This window comes from Convolutriloba macropyga, chromosome 5, assembly GCF_964194025.1.
Source record: "Convolutriloba macropyga chromosome 5, txConMacr16.3, whole genome shotgun sequence".
Classification (NCBI taxonomy): Eukaryota; Metazoa; Xenacoelomorpha; order Acoela; family Convolutidae; genus Convolutriloba; species Convolutriloba macropyga.
This window is the reverse complement of record NC_134472.1, coordinates 58697916-58720167: the sequence shown is the minus strand read 5'-3', so window position 1 is coordinate 58720167 and position 22252 is coordinate 58697916. Positions and strand designations below refer to the sequence as shown.

The following is a 22252-nucleotide window of genomic DNA, read 5'->3' as shown; positions in this document are numbered from 1 at the left end:
GTCCTCCCATTGCAGCCCACTCTTATATGGCTATTTCAGTCAGGGGGTAATTCCTCAAAAGTCCTCCCATTGCAGCCCACTCTCACATGGTAGTTTCAGTCAGGGGGTAATTCTTCAAAAGTCCTCCCATTGCAGCGCACTCTTACATGGCAATTTCAGTCTGGGGGTAATTCCTGAAAAGTCCTCCCATTGCAGCCCATTGCAGCGCACTCTTACATGGCAATTTCAGTCAGGGGGTAATTCCTGAAAATTCCTCCCATTGCAGCCCACTCTTACATGTTAATTTTAGTCAGGGGGCTAATTCCTCAAAAGTCCTCCCATTGCAGCACATTGTAGCGCGCTCTTACATAGCAATTTCAGTCAGGGGGTAATTCGTGAAAAGTCCTCCCATTGCAGCCCACTCTTACATGGCAATTTTAGTCAGGGGGTAATTCCTCAAAAGTCCTCCCATTGCAACCCATTGCAGCGCACTCTTACTTGGTATTTTCAGTCAGGGTTAATTCCTGAAAAGTCCTCCCATTGCAGCCCATTGCAGCCCACTCTTACATGGTAATTTCAGTCAGGGGATAATTCCTCAAAAGTCCTCCTATTGCAGCCCAACTCTTACATCATTTTACCCCCTCTGATCAAATTACCCCCACACTCTTACCCCCCATAGATGAATAAGCCCCCCCCCACTCTTACAACAAAATGGGCGGATTTTAGGGAGGACATTCGACCCGGGCATTCGACGGTGAAAACGAGATTACCTTGATTAAAACTTCAAGCGCCTTAGCTCAATAAAACAATTTTAAAAACGACAAGGCGGCTCGGTAATGTGCGATGGCACATAAAGTTCCGACCCCGCCCACCCACAATTTTGGCATAATTGTCTACCAAATGAGGAATAGATAGAAAAACCCAAAAATTATTTTTTGGGAATCTCAAAAAAGCCCAAGTCTTTTTCAAAAAAGTCTGTATGAACGATAAGGTAGCCTCCAAAACAAATAACTCAGTGGAGTAAAAATTGATGCATTAGATTGCTGTAATATGTCAATATTAAGAAAGCGAGTCAAGACGAACAGCAAAATCAAACAACAACAACAAACATTAATTACATCAAAAAATTTATGTCTCTCTTAAAAACTAAATTTATAAAAAAAGTCAACATACAGTCAGATAAACCTAAAACTAAACAAAAATAACTTATAAATCACTAGAAAACATATGCGACCAGTCCATAAAAAGGTTTGGTAACAATTACACAAAAAAAGAACAAAAACAGTAAAGTAAAAAAATTAACTTATTTTTTTGAAACAGTTAACTTCAGAGTAATAAATACCATTAGAAATCAATTAATATTACCACAAATTTACGATTACCACTGCTTCTATAGAAGAGCATTAGGACCTGTCCTTATTCATTTTTTAAAGCGGCTAAAAAGAACAAAAAAGAACAAACAAAATTTCAATTGAAACTTGCCAGAAAACGCTGTCAAAACCGTTAAGCCAAATTTTGACACTCAAAATATATTTGATTGCGCCTTCTTCAAACAACTATAATGTAGTACGTGGCCATTCATCAGTAAGAATAGGTAACAAGTAGACAAAAAAGCGAAATGCTAAAGTATGTAATACTTTTAATTTTTTTTCGAAACAAAATTACATTCAATATCATGAAAGGCTTTAATTACAAAAAGAGCTATTTAAATAGGGTCATTTATTCATGAAAAGGAAGCCCTCGAGACCTGTAATTATCCAGAATATTTCCTTGCATCTACAAAAAGAACGTCAAATATGACAAAAATCAAATTAATTTACTTTTTTTGTGAAAAACCGGTGTCGAAGCCAGTAAGGTCATAACAAATTCTTTAAAAAAGATTTTGGGACACCAATCTCTTTTATTCCCTTGACACCCATAATGTCAAATTTGACCTGTAATTAACTGACGAGATTAGGTAACAAAAAGAAACATAAAAAGAACAAAATTGCGAAGTTAAAAAGTTTTTTTTTTAATTTTGGAAAACGATTGTTTTCAAAGTTATGAAAGCCATCAGCTATCTACTAATATCAGAATATCGGTTCTTCTATTCTTCCATGAAAATCTAATGAAAGCTATTACTATACAGGAAATTTCGTACGACAAAAACGACAACGTATAAATGATAGTTAGAGACAAAATTAAAAAATTCAATTGATTTCTTCAAGATAGAGGCGTCGAGGCCGTTAAAACGATGATGTATATCATTCAGGATTTTAATATATTCAATTGGTTTTTATTTTGAATGCTAATAAGGTGACATGAGGACTGTCAATAATGTGATAATGTGACAAAATTAGAAAACGTTAAAAACTGGCAAAAATCAAAACAAACAAAAATCTGAAATCTTGTAGTATCAAAGCCAGAAAACAATAACTTCAGGCTTAAAACTGCAACCGAGAATAAATGTTAAATCAGTAGAAAGAAGAAGCAGTTTTTCTTTGCTGACACTAAGCTGGAAGTTGAACAAATTAAGAAAAAAATAGAGGAAAAGTTAATTAAGCCATTATTTATTGAAAAGTCAATTATTTTTAAAAAAAGAAACGACCATAAACATTCAAGTAAAAAACTAAATGCATTAGATTCGAGCTGCTTAGCAAGCGAATTGGTTGGACCTATCACTACTGAGCTTTGATTTGATATGTTCTGTTCTTTATTATTAAAAAAAAGGTCTTTTTTTTTAAAAAAAGACCGACTGATTACGACCCGATTTTTTTTTTGGATTGTAACAGTCCAAGAATGACCCCAAAACTATCCCTGCTAATGCTTATTGTCCGTTAGGAACAATTGATTTTTCGAATGTTGTAGATATAGATAATTTGTTATTTGAAAACTCAAAATAAATTCTGCATTTTTGATAATCAACGAGTAAAGTTAGCAAAAAACGGCAAATTTTTAACTACAGTGCACTCTCAGGGGACTCTGAAGTAGAAATAGCCCCCTCTGAGTCTACAAAGATTGTATGAGTGTTGTTTGGGGGTGTACTGTCGGCAAATTTAATCAAAGTGGACTAAAGTAGCTTATTTCGTGCTGTTTTTGATGAAAAAGGCTAAAATTTGAAATGTTTATCCACACTTTTTGACCATAAAAATTAAATCAAAACAATCAACAATGCTTGTTCGTCTTCAAAAATAAAATCAACGACACTATTCTTAAAAATTATAACAAATTTTAGCAAAATTGACAAAAATTTAGGCAAAAATTCCGGAAAATGTGAATAAAAACGACGTGAATTCACTCTTCTTTTCTCAGAAGTTTAAACCTCGATAACTCCCTGTAGAAAACGAAAAATAAAAAAATCTTTTTAATTCCATATTCTACGCTTGACGAACTTTCTAATGATACCAGTCTCAACTCTGTACGATGAATATATCGAGCGGCGAAAATTCACGGAACAAAAAAAAACCCATTTGAGTATATAGTTCCTCCCCCCTCAAGAGGGTCGGAACAATAAAGCTTCAAGAGCAGAAAATGTGCTGTACGCAGCTTTTTGGTACCATAGTGTATCCACTAAAAAATCGAATTTTTAGCGATTAGGAGGAAAAGTGTAAACAGATGGCAAACAACCGGAGAACTAACAACTGTGGTGAACTTCCTCGTCCTAAAAAGCAACTGAACATAAATGGCGCCAACAAAAGTAGGAACAACAAAAGTGGACGTAACTCAAATTTTGTCTAATACAGTTCCGTTTAAGCAGACATGGATCCCGAGGGTGCTATATTAGAGTCAAATGCTTAAATTTGATTGGCCGAACAATCTGATTCGCTTAAATGGCGAATTAATTTGTTGTTGTCGCTTGATTATCTATATGGTGTGCGGTCGGTTTGCGCAGCACACTATAGATTATCAAGGGGGGGGGGGTGTGCGACCACGGATAGACCTTTCGTTACGCTATTACGCACATCAGACCTATTCTAATCACCCCAATTTTTGTATTTAAACATAGAGAATTACTAACACGAGCGTGGCATTTTGTAAATCAAGACTTACATTTGAGATGTTTTCCTCTACAGAAGCGGATGGTCGGTTCAGCGTTGGCGGCTCATCTTGAATGTCCACAATAAGAATGTCAATATCAGCACTAGTCAACAACCGAGTTACGGGGTCGTTATCCTGAAAACGAAATTCATCGTAAAAGTTTTAAGAAGTTTTAACTGTCAAACCGATACTGAAAGTGAAGCCGTCATTTTCTCCGGCATTCTACAATGGTTGACAATAACATTTAAAGCATAAACGATAAACCCAGCTCAGCGCTATATATTGCTAGACTGCTGCACGTATCCCCTAACGGAAAATCGAAAAAAGCTCTCAAAGGACTCTCTGATTCAAAAAAACCGACCAAGCTCACGATCTAACTTTTTTGTTCCGAGCCACTTGTGGGAGAGGAACTATATACTCAAATGGGTTTTTTTTGTTCAGTCAATTGTGGCCGATCGATATATTCATCGTAGAGAAATGTGAGTGGTATCATTAAAAAGCTCGTCCCCCGTAGAATTCAAAAATAGAAAGATTTTTTTGAATTTCGTATTTTTCGATGAGTTAGCGAGGTTTAAAGTTTTGAATGAACATGTGATATTTGTTCACTTTTAGCAAAATTTTGTTCACTTTAAGCGAAATTTTTATTCAAATTAAGACCTTTGTAACGGCTGCTCTCCTTGTGTTTCACAAAGAAAGTTTTACACCGCCCAGTTCGTTCTGAGTGGTTACAAAATCTGTCCGGATACTTCGTTGATGCAGTTTGCTTTTGTAACTGTATATCCGCTCTGCTGTACTTACCGTTGCATTAACTAATTTGACTGACTTAGTTTTGGATTTTTTCTTAATTGAACTGGGTCCACAGATCACACAATACGGGATCTCTTTATGTTTACCAGTTCAATCGTTTTGATGAAACAAATCTAAGGCAAAAATATATGCCTCAGAAGTGTTATGAAAAATTTGTTTCTAACTTATTCCTTGATGTGTGTGTTGCGATTTTCGCAGGGTACTCACGAGTTGAAGGTTGGAGATCAGGACACAGAAAAATAGAATTCACTGTTCGAGACGCTTTCGATACAAGACACAATATTAGATAAAATATTGCTCAGGACAAATTTTTGTTATCAAGACACAGTATAAATTTATCAAATATACTGCTCAAGGGTTTGGTTTTAGCAAGACACAGTAACAAATATACTGCTCAAGACTATATTATTTCAACAATTTTATTGCTGAGTTTATGTGCTAGCTCGAGTTGCTAGATTGACAAGATATTGGGATTGTGAGTTCTTAATTTTGTTCAGTTTGTTAACAATTTTTTGTGCTGACCTGGCATACGTGGCTGCTTCTGATTCGCTATACACAATTTCCTCGCTAAGGGGATGGATAATTGGGATAAAAATAGAACACAGTAATAGTTTTCGTCCCAAGCAATTTTGTTTTTCCTTAAGCTCAGCTCCAACATCGCCGGCCCTGTTTTCTTTCGTGAAAACATCGTCGTCAGCTGGTAGTACTGTAGCGAGCTTCACTACGGGCCTCTTGTAGTATCCATCTTTTGTTCGGATTTTCGCTGATCGAATTACTCCGTCGGAATCTTCAAAGGTTTCGGTTATTCGTCCCAGATTGTAATATCCACGTTTGTCACTGTCTTCCACTAACCACACAAGATCACCCTGCTGAAGACTTCTGTCCGTTGTGGTCTGCCACTTCTTCCGACTATTCAACGTTGGCAAGTACTCTTTGCGGAATCTGTCCCAGATAAGGTCTGCGTAAGCTTGCGTTTGTCGGAAGAGCTTTCTATGATCAACAAATTGCTCTGCAACTGATAGATACGGTAAACAAAGGTTCTTGTTGCCAAGTAGGAAGTGGTTCGGAGTAATAGCCTCTGAATCCGTAGCATCAGAACTGACCGGCGTCGGTGGCCTAGCATTCAACGTCTGTTCAACAAGACACATCGTGGTCGACAGAACATCTTCCGTGACTGATCGATTGCTCAGCACTGCATACATTGCCTTCTTGCAACTCCTAACCAGTCTTTCCCACACTCCTCCAAAGTTTGGTGCTGCAGGTGGATTGAATTTCCATCGGATACCTTCGATTTGCCTCTTGTTCCATGCTGCTATGTACTCTGCCAGTTCTTTTTCAGCTCCAACGAAGTTTGTCCCGTTATCGCTAATCATTTTGACCGGTTTGCCTCTTCGAGCAATAAATCGCATAATTGCGTTTAGACAACTATCATTGTCTAGTTTTGGTACAATCTCTATATGTACCGCTCGTACAGTAAGGCATGTGAATAGACAGCACCAACGCTTTTTGTTTCTTCGACCAATCTTTACTGTGAATGGTCCGCAATAGTCTACGCCCACATTCGAGAACACTGTTGATGCGACTAACCGTTCTTCAGGTAGATCTGCCATTACTGGTGCCTTTGTTTGGGCTCTTCCCTTTCGACATCTAATGCATTTGTTTTTGATCGATCTCAAAGCGTTTCGTATGCCTAGGATCCAGAATTTCTGCTGAACTATGTTTCTGACATGTTCAGTACCTTCGTGATGACTATTCTTATGTTCATTTCGCAAGAATAATTCAAATACATGGTTTTTCCAATGTAACAGTATTGGATGCTTGGTTTCGAAGTTCAATTGACTTTTACCTATTCTGCCTTGTGCACGAATAAGTCCTTGCTGGTCTATGAATGGTGAAAACTGGAGGATTTTGCTGTTTTTTGGAATTTCCCTTTCAGCCTTGAGAGATTTCATCTCTTCAGTAAACTGTTCTTGCTGCAGTAGTCTGAAGATGCATGCTTGTGCATCCGCTCTTTCTTCAACACTTAGTGTTTTTGTTGCCGGTTTGTGTTTTTTGAATACGCGCTGTACGTATGCCATTGTATTTACAAGTCGGTTGAAATTGCTGAATCGTTCCCACTGAATCATCGGCTTTTTCTCCTCAACCTTAGCTGAGAAGACCATTTGGTCGTTTTGTTCGTCTGAAGTAAACGTTAAATTCACCTGTTCAGGCCATTCGTTCTCTCGTTGCTTCAACCAGGCCGGCCCAGTGAGCCATTCGCTTCTCTTAAATTCGTCAACATTGGCTGCTCGTGTCCCGATGTTAGCTGGATTGTTAATACTACTCACATGATTCCACTGTGAAACATTAGTTGTATCCAAAATCTCAGCCACTCTGTTTGCAACAAACACCTGTTGCTTGCGGTGGGAGCTATGAATCCATTGCAGAACAGTAGTGGAGTCTGTCCAATAGTTACAACTGTTAATCTACGTTTCGTGTTCCTTCACTATCTGTTCTTTAAGTCTCACCACCATCACTGCTGCTTGTAGTTCCAAGCGTGGTATGGAAAGGTGTCGCATTGGTGCGACTCTGCACTTTCCGATTACAAATGCTAAGTCTGCTGAGTATTCTTTGGGCTTTGAACGTAGATATGCCACTGCGCACATTGTGTCATCAGATGCGTCGGCAAACACATGAAGTTCCCATTTGTCCTTGGCTGTGCTGAAGTATCTTCTATCAATGCTGGTTCCAGCTACTTCTGGAAGCTGCGCTTTCCACTTCAGAAACTCTTCTTCTTCGTTAGGTTCTACTGAGTTGTCCCAATAATGTCCATTTTTGGTCCAGATCCTCTTCAGGAGTCGTCTCATATGGACACTGAATGGCGTAAACAGTCCAAACAGTCCAAAAGGATCAAACACTGAAGAAACTAGAGATAAGATCTTCCTTTGGGTGATTGGGGTCTCAACTTTTTTGCTTGTACCTCTACAAACCTGTAGACTACCATCAGTAATCGTCCACTGAAGCCCAAGCACCGATTACCTTTCCTGGCTGGGCTCTACTTCAACCTGCTTTGTTTTGCTGATTGATCTTCAGTCCTCTGGGATTGCGTTGGTTACCGCGTCGCTGTTGGTGATCCACTTCTTCAGTTCAAATCCATGTTTTGAGAGAACAGGTTGCAGTTGTTTGAAAACCTTGATTGCTTCCTGAGGTGTTTCGACTGACTTGATGAAATCGTCCATGTAGAAGTTATTTGGATTGTTTTTGCTGCAATTGGGAACTCGTCCTCGTTATCGATGGCTACTAGCTTCAGAGCGTAGTTGGCACATGTTGGTGAACTCTTTGCTCCAAAAACATGACGTTGATACTCGTAAATTTGCACAGGTTCGTTCATTGTTGGTCGCAACAAGAATCTCAAGCAGCTTTTATCCCGTTCAGGAACTTGCACTTGCAGAAACATTGATTCAATATCTGCGGTTAAGGCAATTGGTCCTTCTCGAAATCTATATATGTGTAGTAGATCGGGTCCGGCTTACAACTTGTCATTTACGCATATATCCTTGTATTTTGCTGCAGCGTTGCAAACACGGCGAACTTTACCCGGTTTGTTCGGGTTTAGTACTGGATGGTGTGGCAAATACCATTCCTTTCCGAAAGTGCCTTTGACTTCCGATTTACCAAGGATCTTCACAAATCCCTTTTCAACATCTTTATCAATTGACTGTTGATACAATTCCTTTAAATCTGGGTCTCTTTGGAATCTTCGTTCCAGTGAGTAGAGCTGACCAAGGGCCGAGCCGTAGTTGTTTGGAAGATTGGGTTCTGGTTCACTCCAGAGCATGCCCACTTCGTACCGCCCGCCCGTAAACCTTGTTGTGCTCTCTAAAAACTTCTGAGCTTGCTGCTCTTTCTTTGATTGACTTACAACATTTATTTTGGAAGCATAGGTTTCTATGTCCCACCATGATTGTATATTTTCGGCCACTTTCATATCTTCTGTGGAGGTGAAATGACAAACATTTTGACTTTTCTTGCCTGTCATGGGACCACTGACTACCCATCCTAATTCTGTTAAGATGGCGAAAGGCTCACTTCGTGTTCCAATCTTATAGTCCAATGGACGTTGAATTTCGTAGGCATCTTGTCCAAGTGTGATGCCTACTTCCATCAGGTTGAATCTTCTGTTAGTGAGAACATTCAGGTGTCTGAAGTTGTTCTTCAGTTCCCTGTAATCGTATATCGTGTTTCACAACGAGATTGATGGATGTGCAAACGCTTCAATTGAATGCACCTTTGAATTTAGTCCCTTTATTGTGATACGAACCTTCTCTGTCCTCAAATCTTGCGTCCCATGTATGCCAGCTATGTTCAAGGTAATGTCCGTGCCTTTGGCTTGTAGTTGATCCTTGACACTTTGATCGATGAATGATACTGTTGACCCACTATCGAGGAAAGCGTAGGTAGTCAACCTGTTACCACCACTCTGAACCGAGACCGGAACTAATTGAAGAAAACTAGTAACTTGGTTACTCAGGTTGATTGTTGCTGCGCTTACGTTAACTGCGTGACTACCCTCGTTCATTTGGTTTTCTGAGTGTAGCAGTCTGTTGTGCTTTTTGGTACATCCATTTATACTGCACGGGTGGACTTTACAATCTTTGATTGCATGCCCTTACCCCAGACATCCATAACATAAGCGTTCTTTTCTCACTGCTGCATAGCGATTGGTGACATTCATATTCTTAAATATTGGACAGTTCCATATTTTATGAGTGCCATCCGCTAGTGGGCAGTTGTTGTTTTGCATTTGCTTCGTTTTGTTCGCATTCGAACTCGCAGTAACATTTGACGATTTTGAGAATCGTTTTTCCTTTTTAGCGTTTGGTCGATCATCTTCCTTTTGGTTGATGACATTCCTTCATGGACAAAAGCCATTCGAGCTAACCATTTTTCAAGGAGAGTGGGATCGGGCCTATCTTCTTGACACTCGTCAACTAAAAAGAACCACTTTTCTTTCAAATTTGGGGGCAGTTTTTCAATTGCCACTTGCAGTGTTGAACTTGATTGCAGGTCGCTCTCGTAGTTGTATTGCTTCAGTACATTAACTAGGTTGCTGATTTTTATTGAGTAATTAATTATAGCCGTTGAGTCGTGCATTCGAATTGGTTGTTGTTTGCGCAACATGTTAAGCTGAGCGTCGACAATTAGGTAAGGTCGCCCAAACTTCCGTCCCAGGAGTTCCCACGCTTGAGCGTAGAATTCTCCCGAAAAGCCCATTCCTGATATAGCTGACTTTGCTTTACCTGTCAACAAAGTTTTCAAGTGGCTCATTTTCTCAGAGTCGGGTATATCGCGATGGTGAACCGTTGCTTTGAACATATTCGACCACTCCGGCCACTCTAGGGGGTTTCCATCGAATGAACTCAACTTCAACTTAGGTAGCTGACTGCTACTGCTTGGTTTATTGCTCTTAAACTTGTCTTGTTCCCGGGCTGCGCTGGCACGCTCTCCACTTGGTTACCGTGATTTAGGTACACCTTCGCGATTGAAGCTTACCCTGGGATAATTGTTGTCGATCCCGGTTTTCGCACGCTCGAAGATATAATCGTGCAAGTTGGAGAATTTATCCGAGTTATCGATCCAACCGGAAAGATCTTTATTCTTCGGGGTTTTCCAGTTGAATGGTGATCTACTTCGAACACTAGGGGTTGCACTGTCATCAGAATCTGGTGCTCTTGCGTCAAAATCTTCTTTCTCGTATTCCAGTTTCAGTGCTCCTTCTTCTTCAAAAATTTGAATATCCATTTCAAGCTCCTTCATTTCAATTCGAATTCAATTTTCTTCAACCTCAATTTTGACGCAAAGTCTTTCTCTAGAGCCGCGAGCTTTTCTGTCTTTTTAGCTCGTTTATCAGAGGAGGCCTTTGAATTGTTGTCTTTGTTTGTGTTTCCATTTTCAGCAGTTCGTTGAGAAACTCCTACAACAGACTGGGAAGACTTAGCGGCAGTTGGTTTTGCATCGCATGTCGATTGTGCGGTTTGATTCTGTTGATCCGTCATGTTTGTTTCTCCGTGAATGTATGGTAACCAATCTGCGTTTAATGTTTGTAAGAAATTTAGTCGCTGTTATTCGTAACGTTCAAACAATTCAGGATCACGAAGAATATTTGCTCGCTTTCGGTAAAGAATGCAAAGAGTGTCGTCAAGTTTCAGCACCTGTTTATAGATGGTCTTGAGTATGCTTGATCTATCGTTGTTTCTGATTAGCTCCTGGCCCTCCTGAATTTTTGCTTCGATTTGTTTTTTGGAGTTGCTAATCTGTCTATGCAAAATGTCTTGACTCTGTGACGGAGTCACTTCGTTTGTACTTTGGAACTGCAGCTTGAATCTCTACAGTACTTTTATTTATTTGCTTTAATTAAGCGTTGATATTCAACTTCTAATGCACTTTGCCTAATTGACTTTGCGTCGTTGAATTGCCAGTTGGGTTTTGTTCTCGTTCGTCGATGACTTCGTCACGTCGACTGTTGGGTTGGACAGCAGTTTATTCCACTGTCCGGGTCGGCGGATCAAATGTAACGGCTGCTCTCCTTGTGTTTCACAAAGAAAGTTTTACACCGCCCAGTTCGATTTGAGTGGTTACAAAATCTGTCTGCTTTGCTTTTGTAACTGTATATCCGCTCTGCTGTACTTACCGTTGCATTAACTAATTTGACTAACTTAGTTTTGGATTTTTTCTTAATTGAACTGGGTCCACAGATCACACAATACGGGATCTCTTTATGTTTACCAGTTCAATCGTTTTGATGAAACAAATCTAAGACGAAAATATATGCCTCAAAAGTGTTATGAAAAATTCGTTTCTAACTTAATCCTTGATGTGTGTGTTGCGATTTTCGCAGGGTACTCACGAGTTGAAGGTTGGAGATCAGGACACAGAAAAATAGAATTCACTGTTCGAGACGCTTTCGATACAAGACACAATATTAGATAAAATATTGCTCAGGACAAATTTTTGTTATCAAGACACAGTATAAATTTATCAAATATACTGCTCAAGGGTTTGGTTTTAGCAAGACACAGTAACAAATATACTGCTCAAGACTATATTATTTCAACAATTTTATTGCTGAGTTTATGTGCTAGCTCGAGTTGCTAGATTGACAAGATATTGGGATTGTGAGTTCTTAATTTTGTTCAGTTTGTGAACAATTTTTTGTGCTGATGTGGCATACGTGGCTGCTTCTGATTCGCTATACACAATTTCCTCGCTAAGGGGATGGATAATTGGGATAAAAGTAGAACACAGTAATAGTTTTCGTCCTACGCAATTTTGTTATAAAAATATTATTTCAAATTTAAATTTCACGCTACAAAATGAATCAATTTTGTGCTACCAATAGACCGATAAAAAGGCTAGTTCTGGTCTCATGAGAAAGTTTTCTACAAAAAAGTCCAATTTAATTTGAGTGCTGTTTTTTTAGAAAAATTTTCCTATTCATTCTTGTCATTTTAATCATTTAGAGACTAGTCACTTTTCATATCGAGGCTCTGTTAATGACAAACCTCATTTACAGTAAATTGATACCCAATGACCAAAATTTCTTGTTCTCAAGGGATCACTCATGTGCTTTTTTTTGTATTCAACTCTGGGCTTTTGAAATTTTTATTGAAATTTTGATTTTCATTTCCAGATCTTAAAAATTTTTGGGAGTCGTATGGCATAAACTCACTAACTACAAGGGCGATTGACTTCCTAATGTGCATTAGGTAAACCTATATGGTTCTGTGAGTGGACAGCCAATGGCTGTTAAGACTTTAAAAAACATTTTTTTGAATTTTTTTTGAACATTAACCCAGGTTAAACTTATTTTCATGAACAGTAAGCCAGTCTCAGCAATAACAGAACCAGGTTCCTTTTAAAGCAACCAAAATTGTAAGTGGTTTTATCTGCTAATTATGTGTTTTTTATGACTTTAATAAAACGAGTTTTCATAATAAAAAACCGGATTTTTTTGTAATTTTGGTTCCTTTTGAAATCTATACTCACTATCCTAATATTGATAGTTGGCTTAGAGGAGACGTTCAATGGATCATAATTAAATTTTTCAGAGAAAAGGTTATGGTTCAAATGGCTTTCACACTTTCTATTTGCAATTGTGGTGATTTTTTTGGTTTTTGCCTGTATTTGTCGTTGTTTTCTTAACCATAGAACTTATTGTGATGTCTCATTGATAAGATACTGATGAAAAATGTTCGTGTCTTCCCATCAAGTCATAACGTAGCGTATTTTTAGGATCCAGTGAAAGCTCTAGAATTTAATGGCTGTTAACAATTTAAAAATAATTTTTTCGGAATTTTTTTTGGACATTAACCAAACTTAAACTTATTTTCGTGAACTGTAGGTCAGTCTCAGTAATGACAAGACCTCCATCTTATCTATTGCAAATAAAATCAGTCTGGTAAGCGGTTTTATCTTCCAGCAATTGGTTGTATGACTTCAATAATACGAGTTCTTACAATTTTTTATCATTTGGAAATTTTTTATTGTAATTTTGATTACATTTCGATTTTACCACAATATCCAAATATCTGTAGTTCCCAGTAGCTTGGAGGAGACTTTAATAGCATCAAAGATAAAGTTTTCAGAGAAAAGTTTATGGTTTAATTGGCTGCGAGACTTTCTTGAAATTTTCTACGGAATTTTTGGTTTTTGTCGCCTTTTGTTGTTCTTTTCATAATCATAAGACTTATTGTGATGTCTTTTTGATGACTTAAGATTGACGAACGTCTTTATATTCCAATTGAGGATTAACTTTGCGTATTTATTGACCTCCGCAGACGTATCCCCAAACGAAAAATCGAGAAGGCTCTCAACGGACTCTCTGATTCAAAAAAACCGACCAAGCTCACGATCTAACTTTTTTGTTCCGAGCCACTTGTGGGAGAGGAACTATATACTCAATTGGGTTTCTTTTTGTTCAGTCACTTTTGGGCGATCGATATATTCATCGTAGAGAAATGTGAGTGGTATCATTAAAAAGCTCGTCCCGCGTATGTCGTATTTTTCGAGGAGTTTAAATGGAGGTTTAAATTTTGTGTGAACATGTGATATTTGATCACGTTTAGCATGATTTTGTTCACTTTTAGCAAAATTTTTATTCAAATTAAGGCCTTTCTATAAAAATATTATTTCAAAATTACATTTCACACTACAAAATGAATCACTTGGTTGTATGACTTCAGTAACACGAGTTCTTATAACTTTTAAATTAATCAAAATTTTTTATTGTAATTTTGATTACCTTTCACAATATCCTAATATTTGTAGTTCCCCATGGCCTGGACGAGATTTTACACGGATCAAAGATAAAGTTCTCAGAAAAGCTTATGGTTTAAATGGCTCCGACACTTTCTTGAGCTTTTCTACAGAATTTTAGGTTTTTGCATGCTTTTGTTGTTCTTTTCATAATCAAAGACCTATTGTGATGCCCTATTGATGATTTAGGATTGACGAACATCTTTATATTCCCATTGAGGAATAACTTTGCTTATTTTTTGACTTCCGCTGACAGCTATTGAATTTAGTGGCTGTTAAGACTTTTAAGGAAAAGTTGAATCTTTTTTTGAACACCAACCTTTATTAAACCTACTTCCGTGAACTGTAAGTCAATCTTAGTTCTGTCAGTAAAGACATTGTTCTGTTAGTAAAGACAGAACACTTCTCCTTTTTCGCTTACAAAATTAATCTGTTTTAACTATTACTTTTTGGTTTTATGACTTCGATGTCACGAGTTTTCCTTTTGGCTTTTTTTTGTAATTTTGGTTCCGTTTCAAGTGTTATCTCATTAACCCAACATTGAGAGTTCCCATTGGCTTAGAGAAGACGTCCAATGGTTCACAGATAAAGTTTTCAGAGAAAACCTCATGGTTTCAATGGCTTCGACACTTGTTTGTCGCACTTTTCTAATGAATTTTTGGTTTTTGCAAGTATTTGCTGTTGTTTTCATAACTTTAAGACTTTTTGTGATGTCCAGTTGATGACTAATAATTGACGAATATAGTTTCCTTCTCATTGAGGTATAACTGAGCGTATTTTTGACTTCCGTTGAAAGCTATTGAATTTAATGACTATGATATAATTGTTTTACTCAAAAATTTCGTGTTTTTATTATATCTGTTCTTACTTTTGAAGTCATTTTGTTAAGAAAAGAACAATCCCAATGCTGTTAAAAAGTACATAAAAATAGAAAAAATTTCAAAGACTTCTCTTTTCTTCGGTTCGACACCTTTCTCGCTCAATTTTTTCTGAACTTGCTGTTTTTGTTTTTTTTAATTCTTGGTGTTTTCGTAAAATGCTGACTGGTCACATAGGCTTCTAATTATGGGTTGAAAAATTGATATTACACAATGCAGTCACTTAACAGCAAAAATTAGTAAAGTTTATGATATTGTTCGATTTCAAAGACTTTTTTATATTTTTCAGTTTTTGTTCTTTTCGTCAACTTGTAACTTATACTCAACAATGAGAGGTTCCATTCCTTGTAATTCAAAAACCATTTTCCACTGATATCATGTCGTAAATGATGTTTTGCTTGTTGGACAATATGCGTTTTCATAAAAGTTTTGAGAGTGGTCATTATTTGTGTTTCTTTTTCTCTTCTTTTAGCACATTCGCTAAAAAACAACTCTATTTTTGCTTATTTTGTCCTTTGTTTTTTCCTCGTAGTCTTTCTAGTGGCAGATTTTGTGAGCGGTGCATTGGGGTGTGGTGTTATGTAAATCATTTAGTAGTTCGGTTGTTTTACGATTTTTTAAACTCAAATCTCTGTTTTTGATTATCTCTTCAGGTTCACAATTAAGTCAAAAATGTCGATGAGCTCGGGTCGGAACATCATGTGCGAATGCACAATAATGAGCATCCTTGTTTCTATATATGAACACATATACCACAGTTCACCACGAGAAATTGAAAAAAGTAAATGTGCAGAACAATCCCTTTTTTCAAATAAAATTGTTTTTTTTTTTTCAAGAGCTATTTTGTCACTTTTTGACCTAGGATCACCGAAGAACCGCGGATAATTCTGGAGTTTATTAGCCATTTCGATGAATTTTATTCTCTTTTTCACCGCTTACAGAGAAAAGATGATTAAGCTGCTCCGTTATTTCACTGTTCGTCACGCTGTTGCAACTTTAATGGTCCACATTTCATGGACAAAACAAAAAACCAACGCATAGTCACGATCTAAGATAAAGCATGCAATAAAACGATATCGAAAAAGAACCAGGCCAGATTTCTGGAAAAAAAAACGGAACAAGTTCGAACTCGGACAAAAATCATTTTTGCTCGGGGAACAAAATATTCAGATGACTGGAAATTGTTTGTCCGATGTTCAAAAAAGCTGAAAGTTTTCAGAAAATAATTAAAAAAATGAATTTTTAAGAACTTATTTTTCAACCAAATTTTGCTCCTGTGCAAAAATCAAAGACTCCAAGTAAATTGAATCCAAGGATGAAGTGAGAGATGCTATGGTGGCCAGCATATAGTCCGAATCTGAAACCAATGGAAAAATTATCGGCTAATTCGAAGTAACAACTACGACAACAGACAGTTTATGGGGAAAGTTTGGAGGCAAAATTGTCAGACGTTTGACTCAGATGTCTTCAGCAACTTGTTTGAAAATTGTACAAACCAACTAAGAGAAGGTAAAGCAGCCAAAAGCGCAATGAACCATTTTTAGAGAAAATTTTGAACTCAAAAATTTGCATTCCGTGATCTTGATGTTTGTGGCGTTTTCAAAAAAAATGGTTCAAGTATATGTAAATTGTTGGTACCATAGTTGAATAACCGATTATTGATCGAACATTTTGAAGGCTGTTATGTAATGCCTTCAACACATTTTGACCGCAAAAAATTCTCGAAACTTCAGAGCAATTTCTTTGCATTTGTATTACTCTATAACACAATTTTATGTCAATTTTGCCATTTGATATTGCGGGATGACCACATATGTTTCCCAGCAGCCAGGAGTTCTGAAGTTAAAATCAGTACTCAACTTGTTAGCCACATAAAAAATCGAATTTTTTGTAAAAATTTTTCCTTGTCCGTTCAAATTTGTTTCCAATTTCTGCTCTATACTCTTCTAAAGCGTTTTTGGTTTGTGACCGTTAGTTCCTAAAACCATACTTTGTCAATATTTATTATTAGACCCCTTAAGTGGCATGCAATTACTCGCGGTTTAATTTTTGAACCCACCAAAAACAATCCTTTTTTTCATGTTTACTTTCTATCACAGATTATAATGGACTAAAGACGGGTGAACCTCAAACCAGTTTTTCTCAACAGCTTCGGTGATTTGAACTCTTACCGACTAGGAGCTGTACAGTGGTTCAATGTCCTCCGGGTTTATCGCATTCTTTATTGAGTAATAATAATAAAAAGCGCCAGACAAAAAATCTATCAAGCAAAAAATTGCTCAAAAGAATATGCGTTTCGTTTAGTACGTGAAGAGAATGACACCATATCTTGTAATATTGATAAAGATAACAAACTCCAGCAATAAATACCAGTTTATTCTTCAGTGACATTTTTCTCATCAAGATATTTTTGTTGATAGTTTTGAGTATCACTAGGTTTTAAACAGCTTCTATCAAGTCAAAACAACTCGACATTAGCCATAATCAGAATTACGTTAAAAGAATCCGAGATAAGTCCAATTTTTCACTTAAAAATTAGATTTGCTTTAAAATCCTATCTCCGTTTGTTTTCATAAGCTCGAGAGAATTGACCTATCAGGCAGAGATGCAACTCAATAGTCAGGCAGCAGGGCCATACTCGCCCATGAATTGCCCAGCTTCGCAACCCCCCCCCCCCCGGACAACTCGCTGCTGTTTGCTATTTAAACAGCTCTGCTACTGTTAAAAGTTGCAAATTAGCATCTCTACAAAAATAGAGTTCAATTTAAAAATGTGGCAGCTTAAAGTACATCGGATATAATACATCACTAAATAAATACTATACTTAAAATTATAATAAAGCAAATATTTCTTTTGGACCAACCGAGACAATAACTTCCAGAGCATGCTTCACAACTGCATTGTTGTCTTCGTAGTCAATTGGTTCGACAAGACTTAAAACTCCAGTCAGCCTGTCAATCTCGAATGAACCCACTCTCTGGACCAAAGTGACCCCGTTGTCATTAGAAAGGTGAAAAGTGAGGTTAGTGCTGTCTGCATCTACTGCATTGATGTCAACCACAACTGCAGGAACATCTTCATCGGCCTGGAATTTGTATCAAATTCTCACTTAACTGAACGTCTATGAATGCTACACATATCATTGTGAGAATGCAGCATACCATGTTAACTCAGATAGCATAACCTCGACAGCATTCCATTAAAAACGGCCGTATGACCCAAAACCCCTCCAATGAAGACTTTGAAGGACAGTCAACCGATAGAAAAAGGGTCATTGTCGGCTATTTTTTAACCACGGCAAGCATATCGATTGCTCTAACCTTAAAGTTGGAACTACAAAATAGAAGACACCCCTACCTCTGGAATTAAATATTCATTTTGCAGAAGAGGTTCAAAATTAGGCGCCTCATCGTTGATGTTGGTGACACGGTATGTTATCAACAGGCTGTCGTTCAGCTAAAACAAGGAGCAAGAACTGAATAGAAATTTAGGAAGGAAGATATTTTGAAAAATTATGAATCTGTTTTGATCGTTAGCTTAACTTAAACAGATGAAGGTCATCGGAATAAAAACTTGATCGTTAAAATTGTATCGCTTCGATTATTGCTGCTTTGAACATTATATCATATGTCTATCCTAGTGGTTTATTATGAGCAGTCATTTATTGGCTGATTTATCTGACAGACACAATAAAAAATTGTCCCACTTACTCACTTCAGTTAACTTCAATCCCTTATCACTGTTTTATTTGGTCACATAATTGGTGTAATTAACAGTAAAAAACGGGATATGAAGGGCTTGGTTAAATTGTGAGTTTCTAATTGTTGGTAATATAGACAATATCTCGTTGAGACTGATGTCGTTAAAGACCATCTGAACTAGGTGGATCAGGTCTGGCAAAACTTAAGTGACCTCACCAGGCTTGATGCTAAATCCAGTTTATCATAATAAAAAAATTAAAATTTCAATTTATCATAATAAAAAAAATAAAATTTCTCGAGCTCCGTGGAATTATTCATAAATAAATTTTCCCATTCACTATCAAATTTCAAAGAAAGAAGACTTTGAACAAACTTACCCACGCGCTGTTGACGATTGCTTTAAACTCAATTACTGACTGCGTGTTTTCCTAAACACAAATCAACAATTCGTACTCTTAATTAGGATATTGTTATCCGCGATCAAATTTCCTAAGTTTCAAGAGACTCGAATTTTAGAAATTTAAGGTCATGCAAGAAAGATGGTTATCTTGTAAGATTTTACAAGATAACCGTCTTTAGACTATAGTTGCAATATCATAAATATATATATATATATATATATATATATATATATTTGAACATTGGAATTATTTCGATGGCTTATGAAAGTAGACAGCTTGATGATCAACATCAAAAGAAAGAAGTATAAATAAATACAGAAATCAAGGATACCTAATGAGATTTTTCATCAGCTCTACAAATTCGAAGAAAACGTCATTAGTTGAATTAAACTTTCTCAGCAAAATTGTTTGAAATATGCGCTTCCGTGGCACAAAATTTTTAAAAGTCTTTTTTTTACCTGCATTCCCTTAAATAAGCAACCGATAAGTAATTATCGGTTTGCAATAAGCAACAAACTATTTGAGTAAAACACTCATGGAGAAACTGTTCCCGGCTTTATGCAGAACTGCACAAAACCTAGTCAACTCAGTGCATACATACAGCGCTAGCATGGGTCGAGAATGTGAGCTTCCCGTCAATGTGCACAGTTAGATACTTAATTAATTGCACTTCACTTAATTAAACGTTTTTCATAAAGACTGCGCTGCCGGATGGAGGACCAAATCTAGGATCATTTGTAGTGTTTCTATAGGTTGCGTATTACCGCAAATTAGTGCCGTGTCATCTGCAAAGAATATTACCCGAATGGATTTAACAATGTCGAACAAGTCATTAATGTTTAGTAAGAAAAGCAGCGTACACAAAATTAAGCCTTGTGGAACAACGTGGATTATGTTTAGACGCTGAGATGTTGAACCGTAGTTCGTTACGTTTTGCGTCCGATCACTGAAGTAGCTACAAAGAATGCCCCCAAAATGACCACAAAATCATAACGATTTTAATTTTGTCAGAAGAATCTTGTGATCAATCGCGTCCCAGGCGTTTTTAAAATCAATAAAACAAGAGAAACCAGACATTCTTGTTTCAATGTTCTGTCGCATGCTTTCTGTAAGCTTAGTAATGGCATTTACAAGTACGCGTTTCGACCGGAATCTTTGCTAATCCGAGCTAAATTGTTGGTTGCAGATAATTTTTCCTTAGAAGCAAGTTTATCATTAGCTGATTGAAGCTTTTCAAATACTTTGCTGACACTGGATAAGATTTTTATTGGACGATAATTCGAAGGTTCATTAAACAATCCGAATTTTTGTAGAGCAATATTTTTGGCAATTTTTAAATGTTTTTCCCGACAAATTCGTTTTTGAATTGGGTGCAATCATTTTAAGCAATTCAGAGTTAGGACTACCATGATCAGTTAAAGGGGGCGATTTCAAACTTTTTAAAGTTTCAAATTTTTCATCAGGTGTTGTAGAGGGCAAGTAACAGGTTTTTTCTTACTTTTTTCATTTGATTTAGTGATAAAAACAGTAGAAATTGGCGCGTTGCCTAGGTTTTTTCCCACGTTAGCAAAGTAATTGTTCAATATTTAAACGTCACAATTTGCAGTCTGTGTTTTTTCCCCATAAAACTATTGTAAGCTGAGGGTTACTAACGTATCGCAAGTAAAATTTATCTTTTTAGTTTATAAAGTTTTAATTGTATTAGTAATTCAATGTTTCTTTACGTTACGTGTTTGTTTCGGGGGAGCATATTTATTCAAGCCTGTTAGTATTGATTCAATTAAACAAATTGTAAAAGTTGTCTGAATCCGTACCTAAACGGTCTAATTCAAGATGCAAAAGAAAAAGAATCTTAAGTAAAATATCTCTGCTGCCGAAAACACAATAGTTGCGTTGCATTAGTCTTTCATGCGTTTCATTGATAGCAGATGACTCAAAATGCATTCCACAGCAAAATGATTACTTATGGGTGTCTTTAAAGTGTTGCCTTTAAAATCATTATCGGCCGCGAAGAGGGATCTATGCAAGTTGCAGATGTTCTGTGAGTCGTTATACCCTATTTTGTCATCTCAAAAAATTTGATCCGTTTAGGTTCTTTGTTTCTCTACAACAAATCAAAACTCTGTAGCATATTCAGGTGGCTGATAGTTATTATCATTTAGCTCTCGCACATTCAAGTTAAAATCTCCGCAGACATTCAAAGGTCCTTTGTGAGATCGTAACCGGAACAAGGGATTTCTTATCCTCAAAATCTTTAAAAAATCTGAAATTGGTCAATTATGTTTTAATCCAGTACTAGTCATTCTGAAACAATGGTGTGAAAGTAAAGCAAACAAATCATTTATCAAACTTTTATCTATTTGGTTTCGGCCCTGATTGTGGGCCTGCAAAGTCCGTCTAACACATTAATGTTATGTATAAAAAACACGGAGGGTTGCAAGTTGGGGTCCTAAAAAATGAGCGGCTGAAACAGTGCAATACCAAAAATGAAATGATAGAGAAGTAATATTCTCAAATAACTAATGTCCGTCAATTGACCACTAAAAAAAAAACAAAGTATAAAGAACTAAGTAAACTACGTAAACAAGAAGGCCACCCAGTTCTGTGCGTGGCACAGAAATTCACAAATTCAAATTCGAAATCCCGCAACGCATCATGTTAAAGTATCAAGGCGTTTGCCTGCGTACAAAATTAGTGTTTCGGCATATTTCTGGTAAAATGGCTACAGTTTGCAAAAAATTATTTAAATTCATTTCATTTTTACCTATTTTAAAATCGCTAGAAGACGGGCGTTGCTGTGGGGCCAACTTAAATCAGGTAAGTCTTGACTTTTGTGTTTCAATTATTCCAGATTTTCTTTACAAATTTAAAAAGACCTACTGACCAATTTTGACGTGCATTCGATAGACATGCAAGTCAAAAAACAACATCATGGACTGAATGCTGTTTTTCTGTCCACGCAAAAATTATTCTGATAGAAAAAAAACGAAACGAAAAATGCAGTAGACATTCAATAAAGTTGCTACAACTTAGTTTTTCATGCTTTATTGTGATAATCAAGAAATAACAAAAATACATGGAAAAGAGGTATTCGAAGAAATTTTCTGCATGTCATTCATTTGGTGAGTAACGTCTGTTCTAACAAAAAACTAGCTGAGGGGATAAAAAAGCGCAA

At 36.8% G+C, this 22252-nt stretch overlaps 1 protein-coding gene across 1 annotated transcript in view; it reads right to left on the bottom strand.

The window, feature by feature from the left end:
• The window catches only part of LOC142340435 (cadherin-23-like), a 144221-nt gene that overhangs the window by 90923 nt on the left and 31046 nt on the right, over nucleotides 1–22252 (bottom strand). The window contains exons 3-6 of the mRNA XM_075391011.1: nucleotides 19054–19104; nucleotides 18333–18431; nucleotides 17839–18060; nucleotides 4009–4131 (exon numbers count right to left, since the gene is read on the bottom strand). Of these exons, the coding sequence (XP_075247126.1) occupies nucleotides 4009–4131; nucleotides 17839–18060; nucleotides 18333–18431; nucleotides 19054–19104 (495 nt within the window). The remainder of the gene's footprint in view (nucleotides 1–4008; nucleotides 4132–17838; nucleotides 18061–18332; nucleotides 18432–19053; nucleotides 19105–22252) is intronic.